The 24106-nt window shown below is 41.6% G+C and overlaps 2 protein-coding genes and 2 long non-coding RNA genes across 4 annotated transcripts in view; 2 read left to right on the forward strand and 2 right to left on the reverse strand.

Annotated features, from left to right (window-relative positions):
• Positions 1 to 2073: 2073 nt before the first annotated feature.
• Positions 2074 to 13008, reverse strand: LOC148661742 (uncharacterized). Its single transcript, XR_015939594.1, has 2 exons — positions 12794 to 13008; positions 2074 to 2416 (listed from the first exon to the last, which is right to left on the reverse strand). It is a non-coding gene; the product is annotated as an uncharacterized LOC148661742 (long non-coding RNA).
• chchd1 (coiled-coil-helix-coiled-coil-helix domain containing 1) lies at positions 4896 to 7476 on the forward strand. Its single transcript, XM_088635925.1, has 3 exons — positions 4896 to 5170; positions 5841 to 5959; positions 6902 to 7476. Exons 1-3 carry the CDS (start codon positions 5035 to 5037, stop codon positions 7013 to 7015), a joined length of 369 nt encoding a protein of 122 aa, XP_088492051.1. The 5' UTR covers positions 4896 to 5034; the 3' UTR covers positions 7016 to 7476.
• A 277-nt stretch (positions 13009 to 13285) lies between the features above and the next one.
• The window catches only part of LOC148661744 (neurotrypsin), a 30381-nt gene continuing 19560 nt past the window's right edge, over positions 13286 to 24106 (forward strand). Inside the window, exons 1-3 of the mRNA XM_088635924.1 lie at positions 13286 to 14178; positions 18538 to 18580; positions 22834 to 23076. Coding sequence (XP_088492050.1) covers positions 14107 to 14178; positions 18538 to 18580; positions 22834 to 23076 — 358 coding nt within the window. The 5' untranslated portion in view covers positions 13286 to 14106. The remainder of the gene's footprint in view (positions 14179 to 18537; positions 18581 to 22833; positions 23077 to 24106) is intronic.
• LOC148661745 (uncharacterized) lies at positions 17676 to 21227 on the reverse strand. Its single transcript, XR_015939593.1, has 2 exons — positions 21047 to 21227; positions 17676 to 20278 (listed from the first exon to the last, which is right to left on the reverse strand). It is a non-coding gene; the product is annotated as an uncharacterized LOC148661745 (long non-coding RNA).

The following is a 24106-nucleotide window of genomic DNA, read 5'->3' on the forward strand; positions in this document are numbered from 1 at the left end:
GCTTCAGTGGGTTGCCAGTTGTGAGTTGCGGGGTGATATGGCTGCTGGCAGTGAAGAGATTACTCTGCTAACTAATCTATCATCATCAGATGTATCCATACTTCCCCATACCTCTACCTTTTCTGTATGTCCATCCATCCATTTTCTAACTGCTTTATCCAATGTAGGGTCGTGGAGGAGCAGGATCCTGTCCCAGCAAGCACCAGGCACAAGGCATATATGTAAATATGTCTCTGCCTGCAAAAGACGATGCACCAATAAGGATCAAAGTGGCCACAAACACCCTGGAGCTAGGTCTTTGATTTGTAACCAAGTACTGAGTGTTTTGTGCATGACACTCAGATCTTTCTCAGCTACCCTACTGAACAGGGCTTAACGTAGAGGGGAGAACTGAACGCAAAACTAAAATAAGTAAATGAAGTAAAATGACAGAAAAATGATGACAGATGACTGAGTAAGATGATTGGGAAGGGACCTGATTTAATGCAGCTATAATGTATCAGACACTTCCACAATGAGCAATATTCCTTCTGCAGAAGTCCAATTTTCTATATTCATTCATAGTAGCTCTGAAACTTAGAAATTGGTACAGGGTACAGGGAAATTATAAATCCCATTTGATCTCCCAAAATCTCAAAGCAAATTTACAAATATCCTCCAAACAGATAACTAAAATCACATAGCCTGAGATTAAAAAAAGAGATACAGAGTTATTCCATGGCTGGGGTGGGGAAACACTAGTCTAAAGTCAGAAGAAGGTCACTGTGCTTTCTGGTTTTCAATATATCACTCTGAGTTATGGCAGGGAGGAACCTGCATTGGCCTGCAATCACTTCAGATTAAGAATTTGAAAAGCACTTGATCTAAATGTAGAATACATTGCAGCCTGAGAGAATAATTAAATTAATGCAGCTAATCAAACAATTAGACCATTTAAGTAAATTGGAGCTCAGGCAGAAGAGAAGCTGTAGGACTTGTGTCTTTCTAGGAGGTCACACTGACATGTGAGCTGAACTATCTTTATTTCCCTCTGGCTACATTCACACCTGACCTTATGGTCTGAGAAATTTGGGATAGTGGTGTTGTTTCCTTGTGCCTCTCTATATGCAGAGTTTCCACTTTTATTCAATATAAATATACTATCTGCCTTAATCATTTCTTAATTCCTCTTTTCTTTCCAGTTAGTAATAATCAAGTATTATTAAGTGTTAGTGGGACCAGCAGGGGGTGCTCACCCTGTGGCTCACGTGGGTCCTAATGCCCCAGTGTAGTGACGGGGACACTATACTGTAAACAGGCGCCGTCCTTCGGATGAGACGTAAAACTGAGGTCCTTCTCTCTGTGGTCTATGAATTGGCTTCATTACTCTGCTCTCCTCCCCACTGATAGCTGATGTGTGGTGAGCGTTCTGGCGCACTATGGCTGCCGTCGCATCATCCAGGTGGATGCTGCACATTGGTGGTGGTGGAGGGGAGTCCCCATTACCTGTAAAGCGCTTTGAGTGGAGTGTCCAGAAAAGCGCTATATAAGTGTAAGCAATTATTAATTATTATTAAGTAGCACCTTTTAAAAATGGTGACGATCTCAGCAAAGAAGTAATAATAGGATATATGGAATCTATAAATATGCACCTTATATGTACAGTATGCACATACACTGTAACGGTGGCACAGTGGTTTACATTACTGCTTCGCAGTGCTAGAGCCCTGGGTTCAATTCCTGGGGTTCTATCTGAGTGGAGTTTGCATATTCTCTTGAAGTTTGTGTGGGTTTCCTCCGGGTGCTCTGGTTTCCTCCCCCAATCCAAAGACATAGTGGTAGGTTAATTGGCTTCTGTAAAATTGGTCCTGATTGTGAGTGTGTCTGTTTGTGCCTTGTGATGGACTTGCCTCCTGGCCAGGGTGTACCCCACCTTGCACCCAATACAATTCCTCGTATAGACTGTGGGCCACCCAAGTGTGATAAGTAGTTATTGAAAGATGTGTGATGATGATGTGATGTATATGCATACAGTATGAGTAATTATTCAGCTGTTGATTATAACATTTGCATTATAGAGTGAGCATAAGCAAGTTTTTCGATCAAATATATCACCTGAAGCTGTGCAACATATCTTTCACAGGTTCTATTTTGTGATGTTTTGACTCCTCTCACACACATTTGAAGTCCTTTCAGGCAGGCTGGGCAACTATGTCTCCAGATCTGAATCCATGAGTTTTTTATCCGAAGGAATGTTTGGGCTTCAGCCTCCCAGTCCAGGCAGACGTCCACGTCATCATTAGCCTGGGCGACCACCGGCCAGCTTCATCTTTCAGAGAGTAGAATTCATCCATGTAATGACGGCGGGCTTCGGTACGGAATGGAGCAGGCATGGGACTCAGGGAACAGGGTTGAACATCACATTTATTAACTCGAACTGGGGAAAGGTACACACACAGGGACAGGGGTTACAGCGCTGCACCCACACTAACACACACACACGAAGGGAAGGGGCGTCTCCCAGCCTCCGCCTCACTACATACAGTCCCGTAGTCCTGCCCCCAGGCGCTGTTCTCAGCCCGCCTTGTGTGCGCATGGCTAAAGCGCCCCACGTGGCGCTACACCCACATGCGTGCGGACTGCAATTAACTATAGAAGAGGTATAACTGAACAAGTTAAAAATAAGCTTTTATGTTTAAGGATAATTTCCACAACATCTCACATTGTGTAACATTTTGAAATATTACAATCTTTTGTAAAAAGTCAATGCATATACACTGTATCTATAAATACATGCACTGTAGGTACAGTATACAGTATGTAGCATATACTGTGTGGATCTTGGATTTGGACCACTGCCTCAGATACATCTCTGAGTACCTGACCCAAACCCTAAAGCCACTGCACTTAAAACAATGGTACATGGGGAGTCTAAATGCTCTCAAGACTCCTGGGGAGGGAAGTAACTGTCTTGTTACTGTATATGCCCTGACACCTGTTACATTACGTATACATACTTGAAAGGCACAGAGAAGGAAATAGGAGTGGAGACAGGAAGAAAAAGAAATGAAAGTCTAAGAGACAGTATCCCTAGGTAACTAGATTTTTTTGTCCTTTATTACAGGAAATGTAGTTCTAAATTCACAATTCCAATGTTGTATACATTAGGGATATTTTTTTTTCAAAATCCTGTCAAATTAAAACCCGAACCCCAGATAACTGGAATTTCCTAAATTTCATGGATATCAGAACTCCCATGCTCATGGTTTAGCCTTCTGTATGATCTTGCACACACAGTCCTGCATGAGGCATAGTCGAAATCCTAGGTTTGGATTCAGTTGTGTTGTCTCCATCTTCTCCTTGTTGTTGCACTGCATTTGTATTCTCTATGTCAAGGCTGCTCAACTTAATGGGGCTTGGCTTTGTATACGCCTCTAGCTATGACCATGAAAGCCTGTTTTCACACTTCATTAATCCTGGCTGACGATCGTGCTACCCTGTCACAACAGGCATCACAGGGGTCAGTTCATCTGCAGAAAGATCTGTGATTCTCCCCTGAGTACAGGTGCTGCCTGAGGCTGATTATAGCGCTGGGTCTCAGACGTAGCAATGCAGGCAGACAGACACACTGTGTAGAGAGTTCACATTCGGCAAAGGTTACATCTCTGACTTTCAAAATACCTGAAAGGGCATTTGAATGTTACAAAGTCCTTTTAACTCATAAAGAAATGTTTAATTATCCCCTGATATTCTCAGTCACTTTTAGATGTGTGGGTGCTGATATAGCTAAGCTTTGGGGTTCAGTACATATAGTACTCTTCAAAGTTGTAGCTACACAATGTACTGTATCTAAGAACAGAGAAATAGCCTATGTGATTCTTCTCCATTGTAATCCCCAGAGTCACCCTTCCTAAAATACCCTTATCATCTTTATAGAAATATCCCAAATCTTTATAGAAACATTGGTCATCTATAGGTTTATATGTCATCTACACATACTGTAGGTGACATTTATCCATTCTTCCATTTCATGTTTCCTGTTTCATCCAATACAGGGTCGCGGGGGAGCCGGAGCCTACCCCAACAAGCAGATTACACCCTGGACATCGGTCAGACGCACAGATACAAACACACTCACACCAGGGCCGATTTTCCCAGAAGCTAATTAATGTACCAGTATGTTTTTGGATGGGCAAGGAAACCCAAGCAAACACAGGGACAACATACAAACTCCATGCAGACAGCTGGGTGCACAATTGAACCCCAGGCCCCTAATGCTGCAAGACAGCAATGCAAAACACCGCTCCACTGTGTCATCTGGGTGGCATTTATGAGGGATTAAATCTCTTTGTATTCCAGGACTGAACTGTTCCCTCCCGAAGGAGAGTATTTTGAACAGATCTGCATGTACATTGAGCTACATGTATACTGTATATACAGAACTGTTCTGGGTAGATTTGAAAACTTTAAGAATCTGAATGTGAATAATAATTTTAGAGTTTGATGTAATGTTTTGTAATATGGAGCAAGAACATATATTTATAATTGATCTGTGACTAATAACAGATACATATACACCACATTCACTAAACAAGGCCCATTGTTGCTCTCCTTTGTAGTAATTATAAAATGGAAATACAATACTACCTAACTCCATAAAAAAGCATGAAAAAAATCAAGGCATAAAGCACAATTGGTATATGTAAATCTCTTATGTTGATGTCTTTAGATTTGTACATCTCTGGCAACATATTGTTACGAGCCTTGCTTGTTCTATTTTCTGTTTTGGATACTGTTTTTCCTCTATTTGTATTAACTGTTGTTCAATAAAACCTATCGAAAAAAAACGGGGTTTCTTTTTCGGTTTTACGACATTACTGTAAAAATCTTCTCACCATGGCAACCTCCCCGCTACCACCCTGCTATACGGCCCAAAATGGCGCTAACCGTGTGTTAGGAAAGTAGTGAAACTAGAGGTCGCATCCGACATTGATTTTAAACGTGTTCCGTAGTTTTTGTACATTGAATTAAAATTTGTATTAGTCTGTGACCGTTATGGCAGCCAAAGGGACCGGACTGCAGGTCAAAGTCCGCCGTCTCTTGAGTAAAGAGATGGGGAAGCCGGTGTTAAAGCCGAACAAGCCCTTAGCCTTGAAAAACGAAGTGGCCAACAAGAAGATGAGACAGGGAGGTGAGACTGAAATCCATAGTACTGGTTTTCTTATCGCTGGTGAATTGAGCAGGCAGTTACTGTGGAATTCGTTTAAATTCATACTGTGTTTTATTTTCTGCTGGGAGGGGGTGTAATGTTTTAACCTGAATTCTTGTTAAAAAAAGGTATTATATTGTACTGCTTAAAAATAGGCTCTAAATTAGCCATAGTAATAAGGGCGTCGTCTTAGTACTTGTAAAACTGATTCGAATTGGTAATCTTAATAAATTATACTGGTAATACAAAAATGAATTTTGGCAGTTTTATTCCACATTATGACAGCAATTTCATGTGTAGGAGAACTGCTACATAATTGTAAATATTAATGTCTAAAGTGGGCCTGCAGTAAAATATTTAAATTGAACAGAAGTCACATGCACCCTTTTTTCTGAAAATTAACAGAATTTCAGCAGAGCCTTGACGTTGAAATAATATACCTGTCTCGAGACAGTAAACACAGAATGAAGTAAATATTCCACTCTTTTTGTCCCATAGAGGTTCAAAATGCTGATACCTGTATCCCAGATCTGGAAAGTACTGTTGGAACGTTAAGACAGTTCCACAATGCAGGGGATGATCTTTATTACACTGGGCCTGTGTAAGTCCAGGGTGGACAGGACCTCACTGTGACAATGGGATTGTGTTGCAGAGGCTTCCTGTATCACTGAGATGTCGCTGCTGATGGCTTGTTGGAAGGAAAGCAACTTCAGTGATGCTGCCTGTTCCAAAGAAGTGCAGACCTTCTACCAGTGCACAGCGCGAGCGCAGGTAATAAGTCCTTGCATTTACATGGCTTTACATATAGATTGGGATTGTAGTGCAGCACCTAGTGCAGTCTGTGTGGCTTTCATTACACACCAGCAACCCAACTCTACTGCAGACACAGCCATGGGGAAGATGAAGTGAGAAATTGCTGCACTGTTTGAATTGTACTTTAGAGATGCCAGATTGTGTGAGACCAGAGTGTTTTATTTTATTACTTTTTCATCAGTCTAACCAAAAATAAAAATAAAAAAACAAAGCCAATCATACTCCCCCCCCCCATCTTTCGCCCTTGAAAGACAAACAAAAAAGACTAGAGTGCTAATCAATAATATAATTTCGTAGGAAGCTTTTATATAATTTAATTATATAATTTAATATTAAGTTCTTGAGACAAAACTGAAAACATTTTGCCGAACTGTAAAGAACAGTTGACACTTGACACATTTAGCAAAAACATGGAGATTTACTGCATAGCCCTATTTCTAAAAGCTTCCTGAAAATGGAAACATCATCAATAATAGTCTATGTGGGAAAGATTCACGTACACTGCCATGCTTCCTCATAGGTTTTCAGTGTTACTTTTTCATGTTTCCTTAGTTCTGATTTTCATTTGTCTTTATTTCCTCTTCAGTTCCACAGCAGTGCAAGCCTACAAGTGAAGGTTTGCATTCTGTATGAATGTTCAGGTTACAGTATGCAATAGTTAATAACTTAGCTAAATTGGCTTTTCTTTAAATCACTTAGGTAAAATTGGAAAAGTATAAAGAAAAAAGCTTCATTCTTGTTTCTTGTGGAATTGTTTGTTTAAAAGGCATTAACATAATCCTTTTATGAGTCTTGTAGGTGTGGCGAAGATTAGTCATCCTATGAAACATGCTTTCCGTCAGTAGCAACAGTTGCTTTCCTGCAGTCACCTGTTTTTTCTCTCTGTAATTCTCCTTGAAGGCTGAGAGGAAAGCCGCACAAGGACAACACAGGATGGGCCAAGGAGGGCGCCTTCCCCCCAAACTGGCCAACACTCTCCTGAAACGATACCCCAATCTTCACATGGAGATCTAGAGTTCAGGGACCAGTGGCAGGTAGTGCCTCTGAAGACATATTGAACCACAGGGTATGGGCTCACAAGCGGGTGCTTGTCCAGCAGGTGAAGAGATGCCAGAGGGGTCAGCCACTCGCACCAAACCTCTGTCCTAGACTCTACAAGACCCCTAACATTTCTCTCACCCAGGGAATGATACCACACATCTGAACTGCATTGTGGAGGGCTTCATCCAACTGCACAAAGAAACAGGGCAGAAGTTCTGAATCTGCATGGATTTTCAATCCCGGTGGAATATGTTGATTCCAATTTTGAATTTAAACCATCTCTCTTTTTTTTGTCTTTTTGAGCAACAGTTCAAAGTGAACTGGTATCACAAACAAAGTCTGCATTGCTTTTGCCATGTTTTGAATTATGCTGTGCACTCCTTGTTTGGTATTGTGTATCAAGCGTGTCAATTACAAATTGCAACAACCTTGAATGATATGTTGATATGTCATTAATTGTTTCATAGATCTCTGAATGGATGCTTTTTAGACTTTCCATTATAATTTACAGTCTTGAAAGTCAATCTTTGCATCAGAAAAACATAATTATTCATTGAGAACAGTCTAGGAAATGTTGAAGACTACTTCATTGCATTGACTAACTGGTCTCTGACAGGCTTTTTAATGTAACATTTTATTTACTGATTATCAAGCACTCAACAAAGAATATATTGTTGTCGTATTTCTGTATATTTTGAAATAAACATACTGATTAGGGTACTTAAACATTAACACTGACAACCAAGCCAAATTCGCAAGTCTCATTTCCTGAACAGTTTTCATGTAGTTACTTAACATTTTACAGTTTGGCCTGTTTTGAAATATCTATTCAAATAAGTTGACTGGATTGCAAGAATGACTTCATTAGGCCCACAGACTAAGTCGGGGGTGAACTTCCTCTGGGTTCTTCTGATAACTTGTATTAAAAATAAGATTCAGTTGGCTGTGTACACAAAACTGTTAAGTGTATGGGCAAGGAACGAATTTCAACCATGCAGAGAGTTAATCAGAACAACATTAACACTGCCAAATATTTCATTGTTGCTGCGGAGTAAATGAGATGGATTTACAGAGCCACAGATGATTGATGATGGTTTCTCTAATTGAGTGTTCTGTTACAGCAGGGACTAGGTCATCACATTACAGCACAGCTATTTGTGAATGGTTTTCAAGACGCAGCACTGCTGTTCCCGGATAGAATGTAATAATAATGTGGAATTAAGGCTCAGTGATGTGAGCTTGCCAAGGTTTGCTTGGCTTTTCTTATTAAAAGCTGAACTATTTTAAATATAAATGTCAAAGGATAGTTAATTTTGTTTTTAATTTAGAAAGTTTTCCATAAGTCTTTAAGAATTGACTTTACCTACATTTTGTCAAGTTACCTTAACTGTGATCTAGTTGCTCTTTATCATATACATAGTTCAGCACAAATTAAGCGAATATCTACTGGAGCACTTTCAACCTTATGTAAACTGTAATCAGTTGTCTTTTTGTGAAAAGGGGATTACAGTGCTTTCCTAACTGAAATCACAATTCTGATAGTTCTAGATGCCACCATATGACTGCAGTAACTGCACTTTGCATAATTAGGGCTACAAGCAATGACATAACTGTATAGTATTAATACATATGAAGAGAGAGATTTTTTTCCTACAGGCCTGCTGATAAGATAGTTTTACTAAGAAGTTTTCACGGCTAACAGGAACGCTTTTGTTTTATATGAATTTTGTGATTTCACTGCACAAAGAAAAATTCAGTGTTCAGTAATGGAGATCAACAGGCATGTCACCAGTTGTGAAGAGTCAGACATTTCTGTGGTCCTGTGAGACTTTTATTACTGTGATGAAGATAAAGGAATAATATGAAAGTCTTGATGATTTGCTTAGGTCTGTTTATACAGACGGATAATTCCTCTGCTGAATTGCCTCCTTACATTAGAAGGGGTATGTTGAAACACCCCGCAACCCTGTTTTACAAGTGAAAATGGACTGTTCATTTGTTTGGCATAACCTCTGCATCGCTGTGCTACGCCTCCATCTGTCTGCCGGTCTGAGATTAAATTGTCTGCACTTTGCACCCATCCTTACAAGCCTTCTCTGGTTAAGCACTGGGCACTCTGTGAAAATTTCATTATAAAAGGCTACTTCTAAAATGAAAGATGATCCATCCTGAAAGTAGCTTTGTTCTTCTTTACTTAACTGTCAAAGTGCTTTACTGGATTAATTGCGTGGAAAACATTGGTTATTAAGACCTCTCTTGTAGATTACAGTGACTGTGTAATACATAGTTTGATATCATGAGGTAACATTATACAAACTTGCCATAATATTCATCCTTAATATTCAATATTGCTTTTTAAAGCTTTATCTCTTGATCGGAATGCCTTCTGGTGCATGGATGATCGCCACAGTTCTTGCCTTTTGTTTTAATTAGGTAGATTTCCCATGGGGGGAAATTAATCAATACTCCTTAGCTAAACTGTGTAGTTAGGATGCAACAAGGGACTCATAAGGCTGCTGCTGTTCACATACAGTATGTGCTCTTTGCTAATAATGCTGTGCTTGTTCTGAGGGGTATTATAATGTACTACAGCAATCATACTCTTTGGATGTGTTGGTGAAGGCATACATCTGCTTGGATACTTTCTAAACATTTTGGAAAACTTTGGCTCTAGTATTTACAATGTAAAGAACTAGATTATATATAGAATAGACAGGTTATATATAGAATAAAGGAAACTCGGGTCCCCTTGATTTGGTCATACTGCTTGATTATAGCAGTTGATGAAGCTTAATAAGTTTGTCCAGCCAATATCTGGTGAAGAACTGTATTTTGCAAAATGGCATGCCGGTCTTGATGAAAGGAGAGTCAGAGGGCTGGTTTCTTGCTCAAGAAACAAGTCTGACTTTCCTGAATGGTCGGAAGTACAAAAATGACACTGGGCTTTCAGTTGTGATTGTGAGCGTGCATGTTATGTCTGCCCTTTTCTGTTTTCTGGCAAGCCCTTGATTGCTGCCTGATGTTTCCTGTTGGGGAATCCGGGAGCTGAGAGTGGAGTTCTTGACTGAGGAAGAGCCTCATCGCCTGCCTCTCTCTCCTACCTTTGTTTATTTATCTTTTCGGATTACTAATGGTAGCTGAAAATGACCAGATCAAACAGGAAGCAGTGGGCCGTCGCAATCTACTCGGCAGAACTCTTTTAATGGTGTACGTCTCTGAAACGGATAACTACTCTTGAACACAAGTTACATCCGCACTTGTGGTATACGTTATCAGCTTCCTGTGTTGTGTTGCACATCAGACTATTGCGCACAGGGACAAGCTGTCGGATACAATTCCAATGTGTCTGCTGAATACTAGTAGTGCTACTACTACTACTGCTACTGTGCTACTTCTAGTCCCTGTTGAACCTTCTAATTTTAATGTTTAATCTAACATTGTCATTTTTATGTAAGACTTTCTGTAGTAATACTGGTAATACTGTTTGGGGTAACTTGTAAGCCATACATTAGTACTTTATTACTGAATAACCTGAGTGTTATTGAATTAAACTAAAACCTGTGTAAAGCGTGCTTTACCACTGACGCATAAAATATTTTTTTTATAAGTGACAAAAGATGATAAATACCAATCTCTGCTCAGGGCTTATCAATCATTTGTGATATTCTATATGAGTGACAACTAGCATATGACTGAGTGACAATCATGGCCTGCAGGTTACCCCTTAGGTAATATGGTCCTCTTATTTAATATTTAGTTTTAAGAATTGGCTATTAGTTCATCAACATTAACAAGCTTATATAAAAACTCTTCATGAAACAGCCAGTCCCCCCTCCCAGCACAGAACCTCAGCATAGTGCCAGTGTCAAATGTCCCGTCTCCACCTCCAATACTCCAGAATGAGAGTCAACGCGACCTTTCACCTTTGGACTTGTTTGACGATCGGAATGTGTTGCTCTTCAGATTTGCTAGCCAAAAAAAGTGAACACAAGTGCAGCTGAGGTTAGATTTAAATTACAAAACTTGGGGATTACTGATAAGAGCATAGGCTATGTGATACATAACCTAGGCTTGTCTTTGAAGGTCTGGTAAGAAAATGGAAAGCAACACTTTTGTTTTATTATCTTTGCTTTGATGGTTTTGTTGTTGACTTTATGTAGAAATAATTTAGAAATTGTACAAAATTGCAACCCCTGTTACATTTTGTACGATTAGCTCTGTTATCCAACAGGGAATAAGTCGATAATTATTTGAAGCCCTTTCATAAATGCTGATTTTTATCATTGTATTTGTTCTTCAGAAGTCAGGAAAACATATATCGAGTTAGTGATTTGACTGGAGCCTGTGGTGACATACAGTCTGAGAGCCCATGTACATGCTGTGAATATCTCTGCGAGTCTGTGTCTGTAAACAACTGTCACAGATGAACTTCGAGTATTGTGTTATTGGATCCTGCAGTGATATTTTAACAAGTTTCTCGAAAGTATCTTCGACTGTTCACAGGGTAGGATTTCTTTTGCCTTCCCCCTTAATTTGAACGAAAGCCTGCATTACTAACAGAAGTAGTTTGGTTTTAAAAAGCATTTACCAGGTCTACGGTCAAAGACGGCTACCACAGCACATGTTCGGTGCGGTACATCAAGACGAAGCGTGTTTCCATTTTATAATGAAGTTGACTACAGTACATAATATGAATGTCGGTTTTAAAATACAATTGATCGAGATTTATCAGTACTTTATTTCTTTTTGCAGGGTTTAAATGTAAAGTTCAGTTATCTGACCGTAATCCTGAATGATTGTAGGTTTTACGTTCTGTGTATTTTGCAGTATGATTACAGTGTATGCAGACGATGCAGACCTCGGAGGTTCGGTTTTGGATGTGGTTACTTTCCTCTCTCTCTGCTTCACAGTATGCGCCAGCCTAATTGGTCTGTTCCGCAGTAACGCTGATAAGCAATTCCTCCACGGCATTCCGACACTCCCAAAACAAAACTTGGAACCCTGACAGGGTTTACATAAACTTCATCTGCTTGTGCTCCAGCGCTGCCGGGGTACCGCACGTCTGCTGGATATACAGTAGCTAAAATGCTATCTTAGGGGAGACGTGTTTAAAAGTCTAGTCTGGTGCTGTGTCACAGTTGTATGACCTTGGACTCTTAACTTAAGAACTAGCAATTTAGAGTCGCAACGCGGAGTTTTGACAGGTTACAATTAATATTACTCTTAAATGCGATAAGTATGAGCGAAGCAAGCCCCCTGTTGAATATAACCCACTATTGCTATTAAGCCTAGTGAGCTGTTAAATTAAAACTACATTTTGGCACTACGTTGTGGTACTTGTACCCTCTGATGGCATAATGATGATTCAGCGTCATTAGTAGATGAACGCCTTATATACCCCCTCTCATGAAATGTTAAGCTTTTTCTTCATTCCGATCGTTGCCCCCGGCTTCGGAATGGGCTTAGTTGTTAATTGCCTATTCCGGAGAAATAGGTAATGAGGCGATTCTTCCACGCAGCCACTCCCCAAACGCAAGGCTCGAAATCTCGACAGTGGCCAGATAAACATTTAACAGCAAGATTAGGTACCAGCGCAGCCAGAGCATGACACCACCCTGGCTATCCGCTTCTGAATTGCTGTGTGAGCCGTGTACCCGACTCGTTCCCAACGCACCGGTTATGGTTGCCTCAGGGGCGGCGTTTGCTCTGCGCTGGCTGGAAAACAGCTGCTTCCATGGCGCACAGCGATACCTGTGAGAGCTGTCAGCACACGTCCACGTGGCCTCTCTGCCGGTTCCTGCCTGCAGATCAACAGCAGGGACTCACGCACATTCCCCGGGCAAGGGCAGGTTCATTAACACCTTGCAGTTGCATTTTTTCCTCCTGTGTTGCGTCTACGGCGCACGCCTCTGGGTAACTCCGACTGCAGCTTGCAAGTCACCTGGGCTGTCTTCAGTCACACACAGACGGAGGCGTGATCTAACGCAAGCGAAATACCATGCTTGCAGATTTATGGTGTAACACACAAGCAGTAACACATACCCTCGTAAAACGTTTAGCCCTGAGGTTCAATGTAAAATATTTTTAAAGGAGCAACGGCTATACATAGCAGAATCACGTGTCTGAGGTGAACTACAATTCTTAAACCTGACTCGTATATACACGAAAAGACACATTACATCGGTTTGTCTCGGTAAAAGAAAAACCCTAACGGACGCTAAACCCCTCTTTCACAGCAAGGTTTAATATCAATGGCCATACTCGCACAGTTTCAACGTGTTGGTAGTCCCCATTCACTCACTGGGACACGCTGTCTGACACTTTATACACAGAAGGAGCGGGGCGGGCCGGGTTTATTTTCATTATAATGAAACCAGGTTACAACAGTGCTTTCGTCCCGTAGGGAGCGAACACTGGTGTGAGAGTGAGAAACGGGGAAAAAAAGATCCACCCATTCTCTGTCACAGCCTATCCTAACCGTTCGGACCAATCCAGTCTTGAAAGGCGAAGTGAGGGATTCAATTTAATGTCTTCGAGCAATGTTTTCTTTTCTTACTGCAGCTGCGAGGGACGGTGATATGTGATCCACTCCGCGGAGCCGCCAGTGCCGCAGCAACGCCTATATAGGCTAGGGCAGCACAATACGTTCCGTGTTGGGGTTCGTGTGTTTATTCTCGTTACGAGTACATCAAGCCAGATTGACAGGAGCGGCGGCGGCCTGTTGTTTCAAGCGGTGTCTTATGTCAGTGACACTTCTGCACGGGAAGCCACACGAAGGACGGACAGATCCACGGCGGCTGCAAGAGAGAGAGAGAGCATAACGTCAAAGAGTTGTATCGTCTGAAGACCTCAGCGCAGCCGCGCTGAAAGACATTGTCAACACCGGCGCTGAACTTGAAGGGACGAGAATGTGCTGGTGCAGTGCGCGGCTCCTGCGCGGACTGTAGATCCATGCTATACAGAAGACCCTTCACACACTGGGAGCTGTCATGGGGAGTATGAGGTGCGATGGGTGAACCCCCCTTCCCTGCGCCGCTGCTGGAAGACCGGACACTTCGTGCAGGATGGATGTAGAGGCGAAGGAAATATCTGCTCTAATAATTGCATGCTGCGTCTGGCTGGTGGGTTGCGCCGAGGTATGTGATGGTTTATATATGTACTGTATGTCTGTAAAATATTAGATTTTGGTTGGTGTCTATTTTAACCTACTTTTGTTTTCACTTAGAAATTAACCTGGGGGTTGTTTGCAAGTTTCTGTGCTATCCATTTCGATATTAGATCAGGAATCTGCTTTAATGACTCGTTTAATTATAATGGTAGGGATCAGCGTTTTCCTCCTTCATTTATCAGCTGTTTTTTAAGATTATTAGGCTATTGCTACTTAGAATTAAAGGTCCTAACCTGTTTTGCTCGAATAGTTGCTTTGCATATGCCAATTTCTGAAATATTTCTTAAAGGAATGCGGTGCCTTCTTATTTTTAACGGTAACGTTTTGATTCAGCTGAATAGCGACCAGATTTTCTGCGACTGGCACTTGAATGCATACAAATGGCCACACTCCTTCACCCAAATAAACCGAATGGATACAGCACACAAGAGGCTGGTTTTGTAAAGACACACCTTCAGTGTCTCAAGGTCCAAGGCTTTCAAAGGAGTTTATGATGCAAACCGTTCGAATCAGTTCACGGTTTAGTTCTGGATTAAGTCAAAATCATTAGCGCACAGAGAAATATCATTTACTGTCATATTTTGGATCCAGGTTCGGATTGTGCAAACGCCATTTACCAAATTCATTATGATCTGCACGTTCCTTTTATTATTAGGTCGTATTCAGTGCATATATGGAAAATTGAATATATGATTTAAACGCAGGGTTACGTTATAAACAAAATAAAGATGATTACGTTTTAGGTTTTAATGAGCAAAAGCAACAAAAAAAATTTCAATGATGAATTTCTGCTGCCCCGTTTAGCTCTTTTCTGCCACAACCATAACGAGTTGAGACATTTGAAAGATGACATTTCAGTTGAGATTAGGGACCCAGACTCCTAACTGGAAGGTTGCAGGTTCAAATCCTGGGTGTGGCACTGCTGCTGTAGCCATGAACAAGGAACTTCGCTCATTGGCTTCAGGAAAATCCCCACATGTGCAGCAGAGTAAAAATGTAAGATGCTTTGGTGTCAGACAAAACAAGTATTAATAATAATCACATACATGATGTAATAAAGTCACAGATGACTAAAGCTGCAATGCAGCTCGAAACAATTGGAAAATCAATGTGGAGAGAGCTTGAGGAGAGAACTGTATGGCTCATTCTTCACTGTAACTCCACTGGTTCAGTCTCTGAATTCCTGGACAAGTGACTGTGTCCTATTTTGAGATAAAGTTGTCTCAATGTGATGGCAGGCCAATGTGTCCTTGTCGCACTAGGAAAGAAAACTGCACAGCTGAGGAGTGTGTATGGAATTTTCGTTGAACACTCTTACTTTTTGTTATTGTAAGGTTTTGGGAAGCACACGTACAGAGAGTCTGAGAACAATATTTTAGAGGGTAGCATTTGTCTTTATGTACTAATTGCTTAATTACTAATCTGGATTACTAATTATTTTTACATTGTTAAACAGCTGTTTTCTCTTTATTAATTGGTTTAAGATGATGCCCTTATCCAGGGCAATTTACAAAATATACAGTCATACATAAAATAAAATGCAGACAAAGATATCCTCATTATATACTAGGAATGCTCTGCAGCTGTGTGTGGGTGGATGTTGGATGTGTCTGAAAATCATTTTATGGTATGTATTTGCACAGCTACTTAAATTATGGAAACGATTCCACTGTAAAATATTTGCAGTCATTATAAAAAAATGTGTTTGTGTAAGTAGTGCATCCCAGGTTGATACATCAGAGAAACAGTTCCACAGTTTTTTTTCCTTTAAAAGGAGGAGACTTTGAGTTCCAATCACACTTTGGCATCAATGCGTGCAGTGCTGTATAAAAGAGAAGACCTTTGTCTCTTTTGGTATTTAAAGATATTAGTTAATCTATACCTAGAATCTGTGAATAACGCCACCTTTGGTCTCGAGCCGTTCTGTACCTGGTGTTTTTAAAGATTCAAGTGTGTATGATAATAACAATATAAATGTTAAAATACCCAGAACAGTGACAGGCCTTTACATTTACTGTACTGTCTGTGTAATTTACTGTCTGATTGCCATTGCCTAGGCTTAGAGCTACATGGACTATGGATCAAGTAATCAAGTGACAGAAGACAGTGCTTAGTGACTTCCATGATCATGTGTGTTCTCTCTAAATTACATACTGGATCTGCTGAAGAAGGATGACATGGTGGCACAGTGATTAGCATTGCTGCCTTGCAGCGCTCGGGCCCTGGGTTCAATTCCTGGGGTGCTATCTGTGTGGAGTTTGTATGTTCTCCCCATGATCACATGGGTTTCCTCCCAGTCCAGAATCATACTGGTAGGTTAATTGAGGTCTGAGAAAGTTGGCCCTGGTATGAGTATGTGTGTGTTTGTGTCTTTGCCCTGCGATGGACTGTTGTCCCATCCAGGATGTATCCTGCCTTGTGCCCATTGCTTCCTGGGATGGGCTCCGGCTCCACCACAGTTCTGTCTTGCATAAAGCAGTTAGAAAATGGATGGCTGGATCTGTGAAAAAAATCATGTAAGATATGTATACAGTAGATACAGATGGAAAAACACAATATAGGAATCTCTCTTGAAAGCACATCACAACTGCAGAGTCTTCTAAATCCTGCCTTTACTCCTTTGTTAGTTTTTATGAATGAAACAAACCTATTGTATTTAAATACCTTAAGAGTTCAGGATCAGAGGAGTCTGTATCTCTAGTGTGTTCCTTGTCTTTGGCATTTTGAAAGAGCTGTCATTTATTGTTAAGGGAAGCTAGATGGTCAACTGTGTCTAACTTTCAAAGAGAATTATTAAATGATCAAAAATGAATAACCTTTTCCTGTAATTTAGACTGCAACTGTAACTGTTCGAAATTAATTGCAAATATGTTTTTTTTTTTAATTACAAGCTTGAAATACAAAAATACAAAAATGTTTTGTATTTTTAAAATAGTAAAGCCAAATCATTCATCAGAAACATTATATTGGTAGCAATTTAGTGGAACTGTGTGTACTCTGTGCAAAAGGAATATAACAGAAATTATAAACCATTTCTCAGTTCTAGTGTTTTGTTAATATAGAGTAGAAACACCTTGCAACTGGGGATACAAACTGCAGTATATTCCCTAGAGAGATGTGTTTGACCAGGATATTACAAGGAATTTTACTTCTTTATGAAAACTAATATTTCACAAACAGTTTTCTTTTCCTTGAACGTTAATGAACTGTTTATTATATAATGCAAGTAAAATCAACAGATACTACTAGTGATGGACCTCACTGAAGCACGTTACACATTAAAATCAAAACAAATCTCAGCCCTGCCTGCCATCACTGGCTAGTGGATCACTTACCTTCTTCTCAGTGTTTAATTCAGATTGAAATGTCTCTAGTCAATTTCATCGCGTTTTATTTTAAACTCATTTCAGGTAACTGCAGTGTTAGACCACAGATCCAGTCAGTGTGTGTCAGACACACCTGAGCTGAACAGAGAAGTAGTATTTAATGACATACTTTCCAGAAAAGCAGTATATTGTGCCAAATTCTTGAGCCCTGTGGCAAATGCTTATTTGCTCAGATCACCCTGAACTTTTGAGATAACTGGAACACTGAACTCTGTTCCATAATCAGGGTCCTGTACAATATAGAAGACGTGCATTATTACAGGATTTTAAATGACAATATAGTCACTCAAGGCACATAATGCTAACATTATACAATTGTAGAAAAAGTACTAGAGTATTGAGTCTTCCATCATGTCCTTCTATGTGCCAGTACTCCATGCAGATCTCTGTAGACTAGCAAATCCTCCTAAACGATAGCTATATCCACGATGCCCCTCTTGGATCCATGGTAGTGATGCAGCATCCAACTCAGATGGTGCCCAGCCCGGGCGCCATCCGGACATGTGGGAAAGAGAATGGGATAGTTTGGACAGAACAGATGTATCAATCCCGGAAGGCCAACACTGAGACACACAATGGCATGTTCAGCAGCACTGATGTAACGTGTGAGTAGGCTAGGCTGAAGTAATAGGTTTTCAGGCTGGATTTAAATCCTGAGATTGACTCGGCATCCCATATGTAGGCTGGCAGACTATTCCATAAACTAGGGGCCTTGTAGCCTGTAAATGGTGAATTAGGAAATAAACTGGGTTATTTTAGATTTGTATTAAATTAAATCCTTACTGGAATAAAATATGAATACGTGTATGCCCAAAAAGCAATGTTCAGTAATTGTTTTCAGAAGGGATTAAAATGTGCTGCCTCTTATAGCCTGCCAACCAGCATGTAGGAGTTTCTCCATTATGAAAAAAATCTATCTGGGTTTCTGTGTCTCTCTGCAGGTGGTTTCGGAAGACAGCTACTTGAACACAGTGCAGAGTGCAGGTGAGCCACCGCAGTCCACCAGATCATGCCTCCTAAGGCTTCAGTTCCTTTTCATTTACACGCGAAACTCTCAGCAGACTTTGGATTGTTGCTTGAATGTGAATGGGCAGTTGTCTTTCTGCCCGTCTTCTGTGATAAACCCAAGGATGTTCCTTGAAGTTCTTGTCACCCTCTCAGATCTTATCCTATTCCCAGCTGTTGGGAATCTGTGCACAGCAGTGATGCTACTTTCACATTGGCCCTGATGCAAGATGTTCATGTGGCCGCACCCCCCTGCTTAGCTTTCGCAGGGGAAGAGTCCCCTTGTAACTGTCCTCTTTTGGGGAGGAGGGGGCACAGTATACATTCTGCTTTCACAACAAGGCAGGTTTACGGACTTGGAAGCCAATGCAGCTGTATCCTTTGTGTCCCACCTGCCACATGCCCTGTCAGCAAAAGGACCGGACAGTGTCTGGTAGTTTTGCAGTTTTGTCCATGTCTTCTCAGCTCTCGCTTTACTTTTAAACATTTTCCCATGATACAGTGGTTTAACAGCATTTTTAGTTTCACAATCAGGGTCCTGTACAACATATGAGACATCTGCATTGTTTAAACCTGAACTGACCAGGATTGTAAATTGCAATATAGTCACTATAGTCACACATATAGTCATACTAAGATCTAGTCTAGTTTAACCATATCAATTGACAGTGCAAATATGGTCTGATCCTGTGGAATATACAGTCTTTGCAATCTGTTTTCACAGATGTGTTTCCCACTACCTTTGTAAACACTTATCATCATGCAGCAAGCTGCTGTCCAACTTTTACCAGTGAAGCAGAAAAGCAGTCTGTTAAATAAGCAGGTGTCCGTATGGAAAAAATATGAGCCAAGCAACCTTATGCAGGTTTTTACAGTTTGTAACACCTGGAATGGATCAGAACTGCTCTGCAAGACTGCAGCTTTTTTATTTCCCTTCATGGCCTCTTGCGTGATGCTGAGGTGGCAGTCCTGTCCGGACTCATGTACTGTAGGTGTTGAGCTTGGGGCGGGACAGAGCCAGCCTTCCATCCACACTCCCATTACTCCCGAGTCATGCTCAGGCAGGGAGTGCACAGGCTCCCCGGCTCCTCTCGGAATTCCTTGTCAGGCTCTTGCACATGGAAATGAGGGAAAGGAGGTAGGTTTGCAAGGCAAGTCTAATTCTGTTGCTCAGAGCCTGAGAGATCCCCTCGTGTTCTGGATGGTGGAGTGAGCCAGAACATGCCAGCAGAGCTGGATTGCAACGTGATTGTCATCACAGCATGGCTGCAGCCACATCACCTGTATGGCTTTGGAAAGGTTAAAGCAAGGTATTGTTCAGGGTATTGATCAGCTTCTTTTGGAGTCTTTACCTAGTCTTTACCTCTTATAAAGGCCATGCAGCAGGTAATTGTGTATTTATGCTTATTTAACTCCACATCTATCAATGCAAATATACCTCTATACAGGCTGACTGTATAGAAGAATTTGCAGTTTATTAAACCTGGGATGAAACCAACCCTTTTGTATGAAGAATCAAATTTTTATTATTGGTATGATTAGCGTATTAATGGCCCTGGTGTGAGTATCTGCATGTCTGCGTCTGTGTGTTCCATGCGAGGGACTGGTGTCATATTCAGTGTGTACCCTACCTTGTGCTCGGTGCCTGCTGGGATAGGATCCCGCTCCTCCATGACCCTATATTGGATAAAGCAGTTAGAAAATGGATGGATGGACACACAGAAAAGGTAGAGGTATGGGGAAGTATGGATACATCTGATGATGATGGATTAGTTAACAAAGTAATCTCTTCACCGCTAGCAGCCACATCACTCTACAGCTCACAACTGGCAGCCCACTGAAGCTCATCAGGTGAGTTTGGTCAGTACCTGGATGGGAGACTTCCTGGAAAAAACACTAAGGTTGCTGCTGGAAGAGGTGTTAGTGGGGCCAGCAGGGGGCGCTCACCCTGCAGTCTGTGTGGGTCCTAATGCCCCAGTATAGTGATGGGGACACTATACTGTTGCAATGCTCCATGGAAAGACAAAGAAAGGCATCATGGCCATCCACTGCAACCAAGGAAGTCCATTGGACCCAGGCTTCTGAGGTCAAGAGAGCGGGACTGTCTCAGTGCAATGGCTTTCCTACTTCAAAAAGCTCTCCCGCACAGGTTTCTTCATGCAGCTTATCTTCCAAACAGATGAGCTGCACAAAGTACATCAATCTCGGAGAACCATCACTCTCTTTACCAGAAAAGATTCAAAGAATTTCACCTTTTAGGAGGAATTCTGACTCAGAGGTGTTCAGTCATAATCCTATAGATGGCAGCTTCACATTATTGGCTCCTCAACCACGCACAGACACCACATGCCTGAACTGAACATTCATAAAGTCATTTACTGTATACATAATAACTCATGCTGGCAAAAGCTCATCAATCTTTTTCCCCAGTGATCTCTCTCTCACCATCCTGTATTGAAAGCCTCCTGTCTCACCATCTCTCTTGCTTTTTGAACAAAAGGGAGTGGATGAGTGTGGCACTTGCGTCAGAGGTTCCTCTGGGTTCTTTTGAAGGAGAGAGCAGGGCTGTGTGTGGCTCTTCACATTCACCACGCAATGTGGCTTTTTCTGAAGCATATGTTGTGGAAATTCTGCCACAGAAAGGAGAGAGGAAAAGGAGGAAGGAAGGCAAAGAGATGATATAAGTGTAGATCTTTAAATGCTTTTAAGTCTATAAAAAGTACGGACGTTTTAAATCTCAAGAATAAAAGACAAGATCTAGTTTCCTTTAAGGTCCCAGGTTCTAGAATGTGGAGACATGGCTTTAAACTGTGTACTTGTTTAAGGAACTAAATCACCATTGGGTATGTAGACTAGGAAGTTGAGACAGGGCTCTGAGTCCTCGTGCTGCCCAGAGATGGCTGTGCCAGCACACAGGCAGACAGCTGCCAGCACACAGCCCTGTGCCCGGGGAGCAGAGGGCACCTTTATAACATCCTTCCTCTATTAGTGCAACTAGCCTTTTCTTTAAAAAAAAAGCTCTCCACAGTGATTTTGTACTGTAAGCACTTTTTGTTGTCAATGCAAGCAATACTGCCCGTCCTCCATTTTAGTAAAGCCCTCACAATTTCTAGAAATGTACTGACACTAATAATTTGAAATACAAATGAACTGCTCAAGGAAAAGCGGTTTTAATATACTGATAGCTGTATCAAAATTGGGTCGCCCCCTTTGTGGTTTTGATTGCGATTTTCAAAAGACAATTCCGAGCAAGAGGAGGAGAAATGGCTCATAATTTATCTCACAAAACAATTCTGAGCGGCTTGGCAGAAGACGTTTTCTAACAATGAGCTGCATCGCCTGGGATCAGGTTTCAAAGATTAGGAAACTGCAGTGGATTTCAGGAAAGGCAGGGAATACTGTGATTTTTCAAACCTGGTTTGAAATGATATCATAGGGTTTGGATGACTCCCAGACTGTTTCTTCTGATTCTCATTGATGTTTACTTCTGGCGAACAAAACAAATGGATGCATGTGGCATCTCACCTTGCTCCGACATGACAGGAGAAGGAGCAGAAGAATGGGTTGAGCTAAAAGATGGATACAAAGTGCCTGATCCTCCCACACTCCTTTCACAATACGTTGCCATCCTTTGGCTGATGCACAAGGTCATACTAGTTTTTACTCATGCTTGTATCTGTCCCCTGCTGTGCTGGGTGTTGTGTCACAGTTGCATTATCTGTGTCCAGGCTGCTTGTTTTAATCGTCTCAATCTGAACTTGAAAATATTTCTGAGTAGAGGCACAGGCTGCATGCCTGAAGTGAGGAGACTTATAAAAAAGGTTACAAGAACTCTGTATTTAAAGTACTTATATTTAAAAATATTTATCCATGATACTACACCAAGAAAATGAGAATCTGTTGTAACGATGACAGAGAACTCAGGAAAAAATGAGCTGACCTTTTCTTGCACATTGAGATTGAAATTAAGAAAGATTCCAATGTCTCTACAACATGACCTGTCTTTACACTAAAAAAGTGTTAATATAAATGCTCTGTTTATGTAGGTGTTATCAGCTGCAAAAGTAAAAACTTAGCTTGAAATGGCAACTGGAAGCAACAGCTTATAGACTGTGATACTGGAGTAAAAGCATTACCAGCTACTGTGAAGTGTGAAATGAACTGAAGGGCAGCTGTGTCTGTGTGCGTTAGAAACCCAGCGGTGAGACCTTTGTGTGCACATCCTCTTCCAGCCCCTCTGTCGTGCTCAGAAGGCTTCACTGAGCTGGGCTACTACAATGGCTCCGTGTCCCAGACGGATTCCGGCTTTCCCTGCCTCAAGTGGACCGAGTTCCCCGACTACCTACAGCAATACCCGGGGCGCGGCCTAGGAGAGCACAACTACTGCCGCAACCCTGACCGCGAGTCCAATCCCTGGTGCTTCTATCGCCAGAGCTCGGGGGCCATCGGCTGGGCCTATTGCGACTGCCACCAGGGTGAGAGGCCGCCCGCCGGTCTGCCCGTTGCCACGGTTCCCCAGAGCTGTCTCCGCCCCTGCCCACAGCTTATCTGTGCATGTGTTTCCACCTGTCTGTCTTTGTGCCTGACCACCACCTGGTGTGTGCTCGTCTCTCAGGGTGCGTATAGGTTAGCTATACTGCTGGCATGACCTTTACCATATCTGCCATACTTGTTTGTCCATCTTCATGGCGTCTGTGTTGTGCACCTTTCTGTCTGAGTCTCTCTAGCTGTCCAGTGCTGTAGGCAGTAGTCTGGTGTTCTCAGTTCTCTGTCTTTCTATGCCTGTCAGCTGCACCTGTGTGTTCCTGTGGGTCTCCACGGAGACCCATGTGCATGGTTCCTTGCGACTCTGCCTCCTGTCAGCTGAGCTTCCTACCAGCTGGTTCTCCTCACTGCATTCACACAACTCTTTATGCGCGTTTTGAAACAAAGGTCAATTACTGTATGTTATTTAGAAAAACCGTCACAATTGACCAGCATTTTGTTTGCATAATTAGTACCAGAAGTGCCAGTACTTCTTAAGATTTTGGTGACTGTTGTACCTGGGTTATTAAAGTCCTTAACTTTAATTTCTTAAAAGTAATGCCTCGATATCACCTTCAATACAGCTTTCCTCTTTACTGCAGCGGCAGGAATAAGAATAAGAATTAAACTTTAAAAGTAGCTTCTCGGATTGCTTTACAGTTAGAAAAAACACATAACGAGAGGAGAAAGCACAATTACACAATTAAAATAAGGGTGTGGAATTCAGGAGGAAAGCAAAGGGGCAGACAGAGAACCAATTAAATTAAAGCCCTTCTAAAGAAGAAGGTTTTGAGTCCTGATTAGAAAGAGCTCAGGGAAGGTGACTCTCTGATATCCTTAAGGATAGAATTCCTCTGGGTCATTCATAGCAAGAGAAGGCCCTGTCACCCATGGGAAGAAGACAGGCTTGGGGGACAGACAGGAGACCAGAATTAGAAGAACGAAGGTTCTGAGGTGGGGAGTAGGACGATAGTAAATCAG

The sequence above is a fragment of the Lepisosteus platostomus genome, chromosome 6, assembly GCF_059453375.1.
Source record: "Lepisosteus platostomus isolate fLepPlt1 chromosome 6, fLepPlt1.hap1, whole genome shotgun sequence".
Lineage (NCBI taxonomy): Eukaryota > Metazoa > Chordata > Actinopteri > Semionotiformes > Lepisosteidae > Lepisosteus > Lepisosteus platostomus.

Coding starts and splice junctions, on each gene's coding strand:
- chchd1 (XM_088635925.1), top strand. CDS start 5,035: ATGGCAGCCAAAGGGACCGGACTGCAGGTCAAAGTCCGCCGTCTCTTG. Junction 5,171..5,840: donor CAAGAAGATGAGACAGGGAG/GTGAGACTGAAA, acceptor ATTGTGTTGCAG/AGGCTTCCTGTATCACTGAG. Junction 5,960..6,901: donor AGTGCACAGCGCGAGCGCAG/GTAATAAGTCCT, acceptor TTCTCCTTGAAG/GCTGAGAGGAAAGCCGCACA.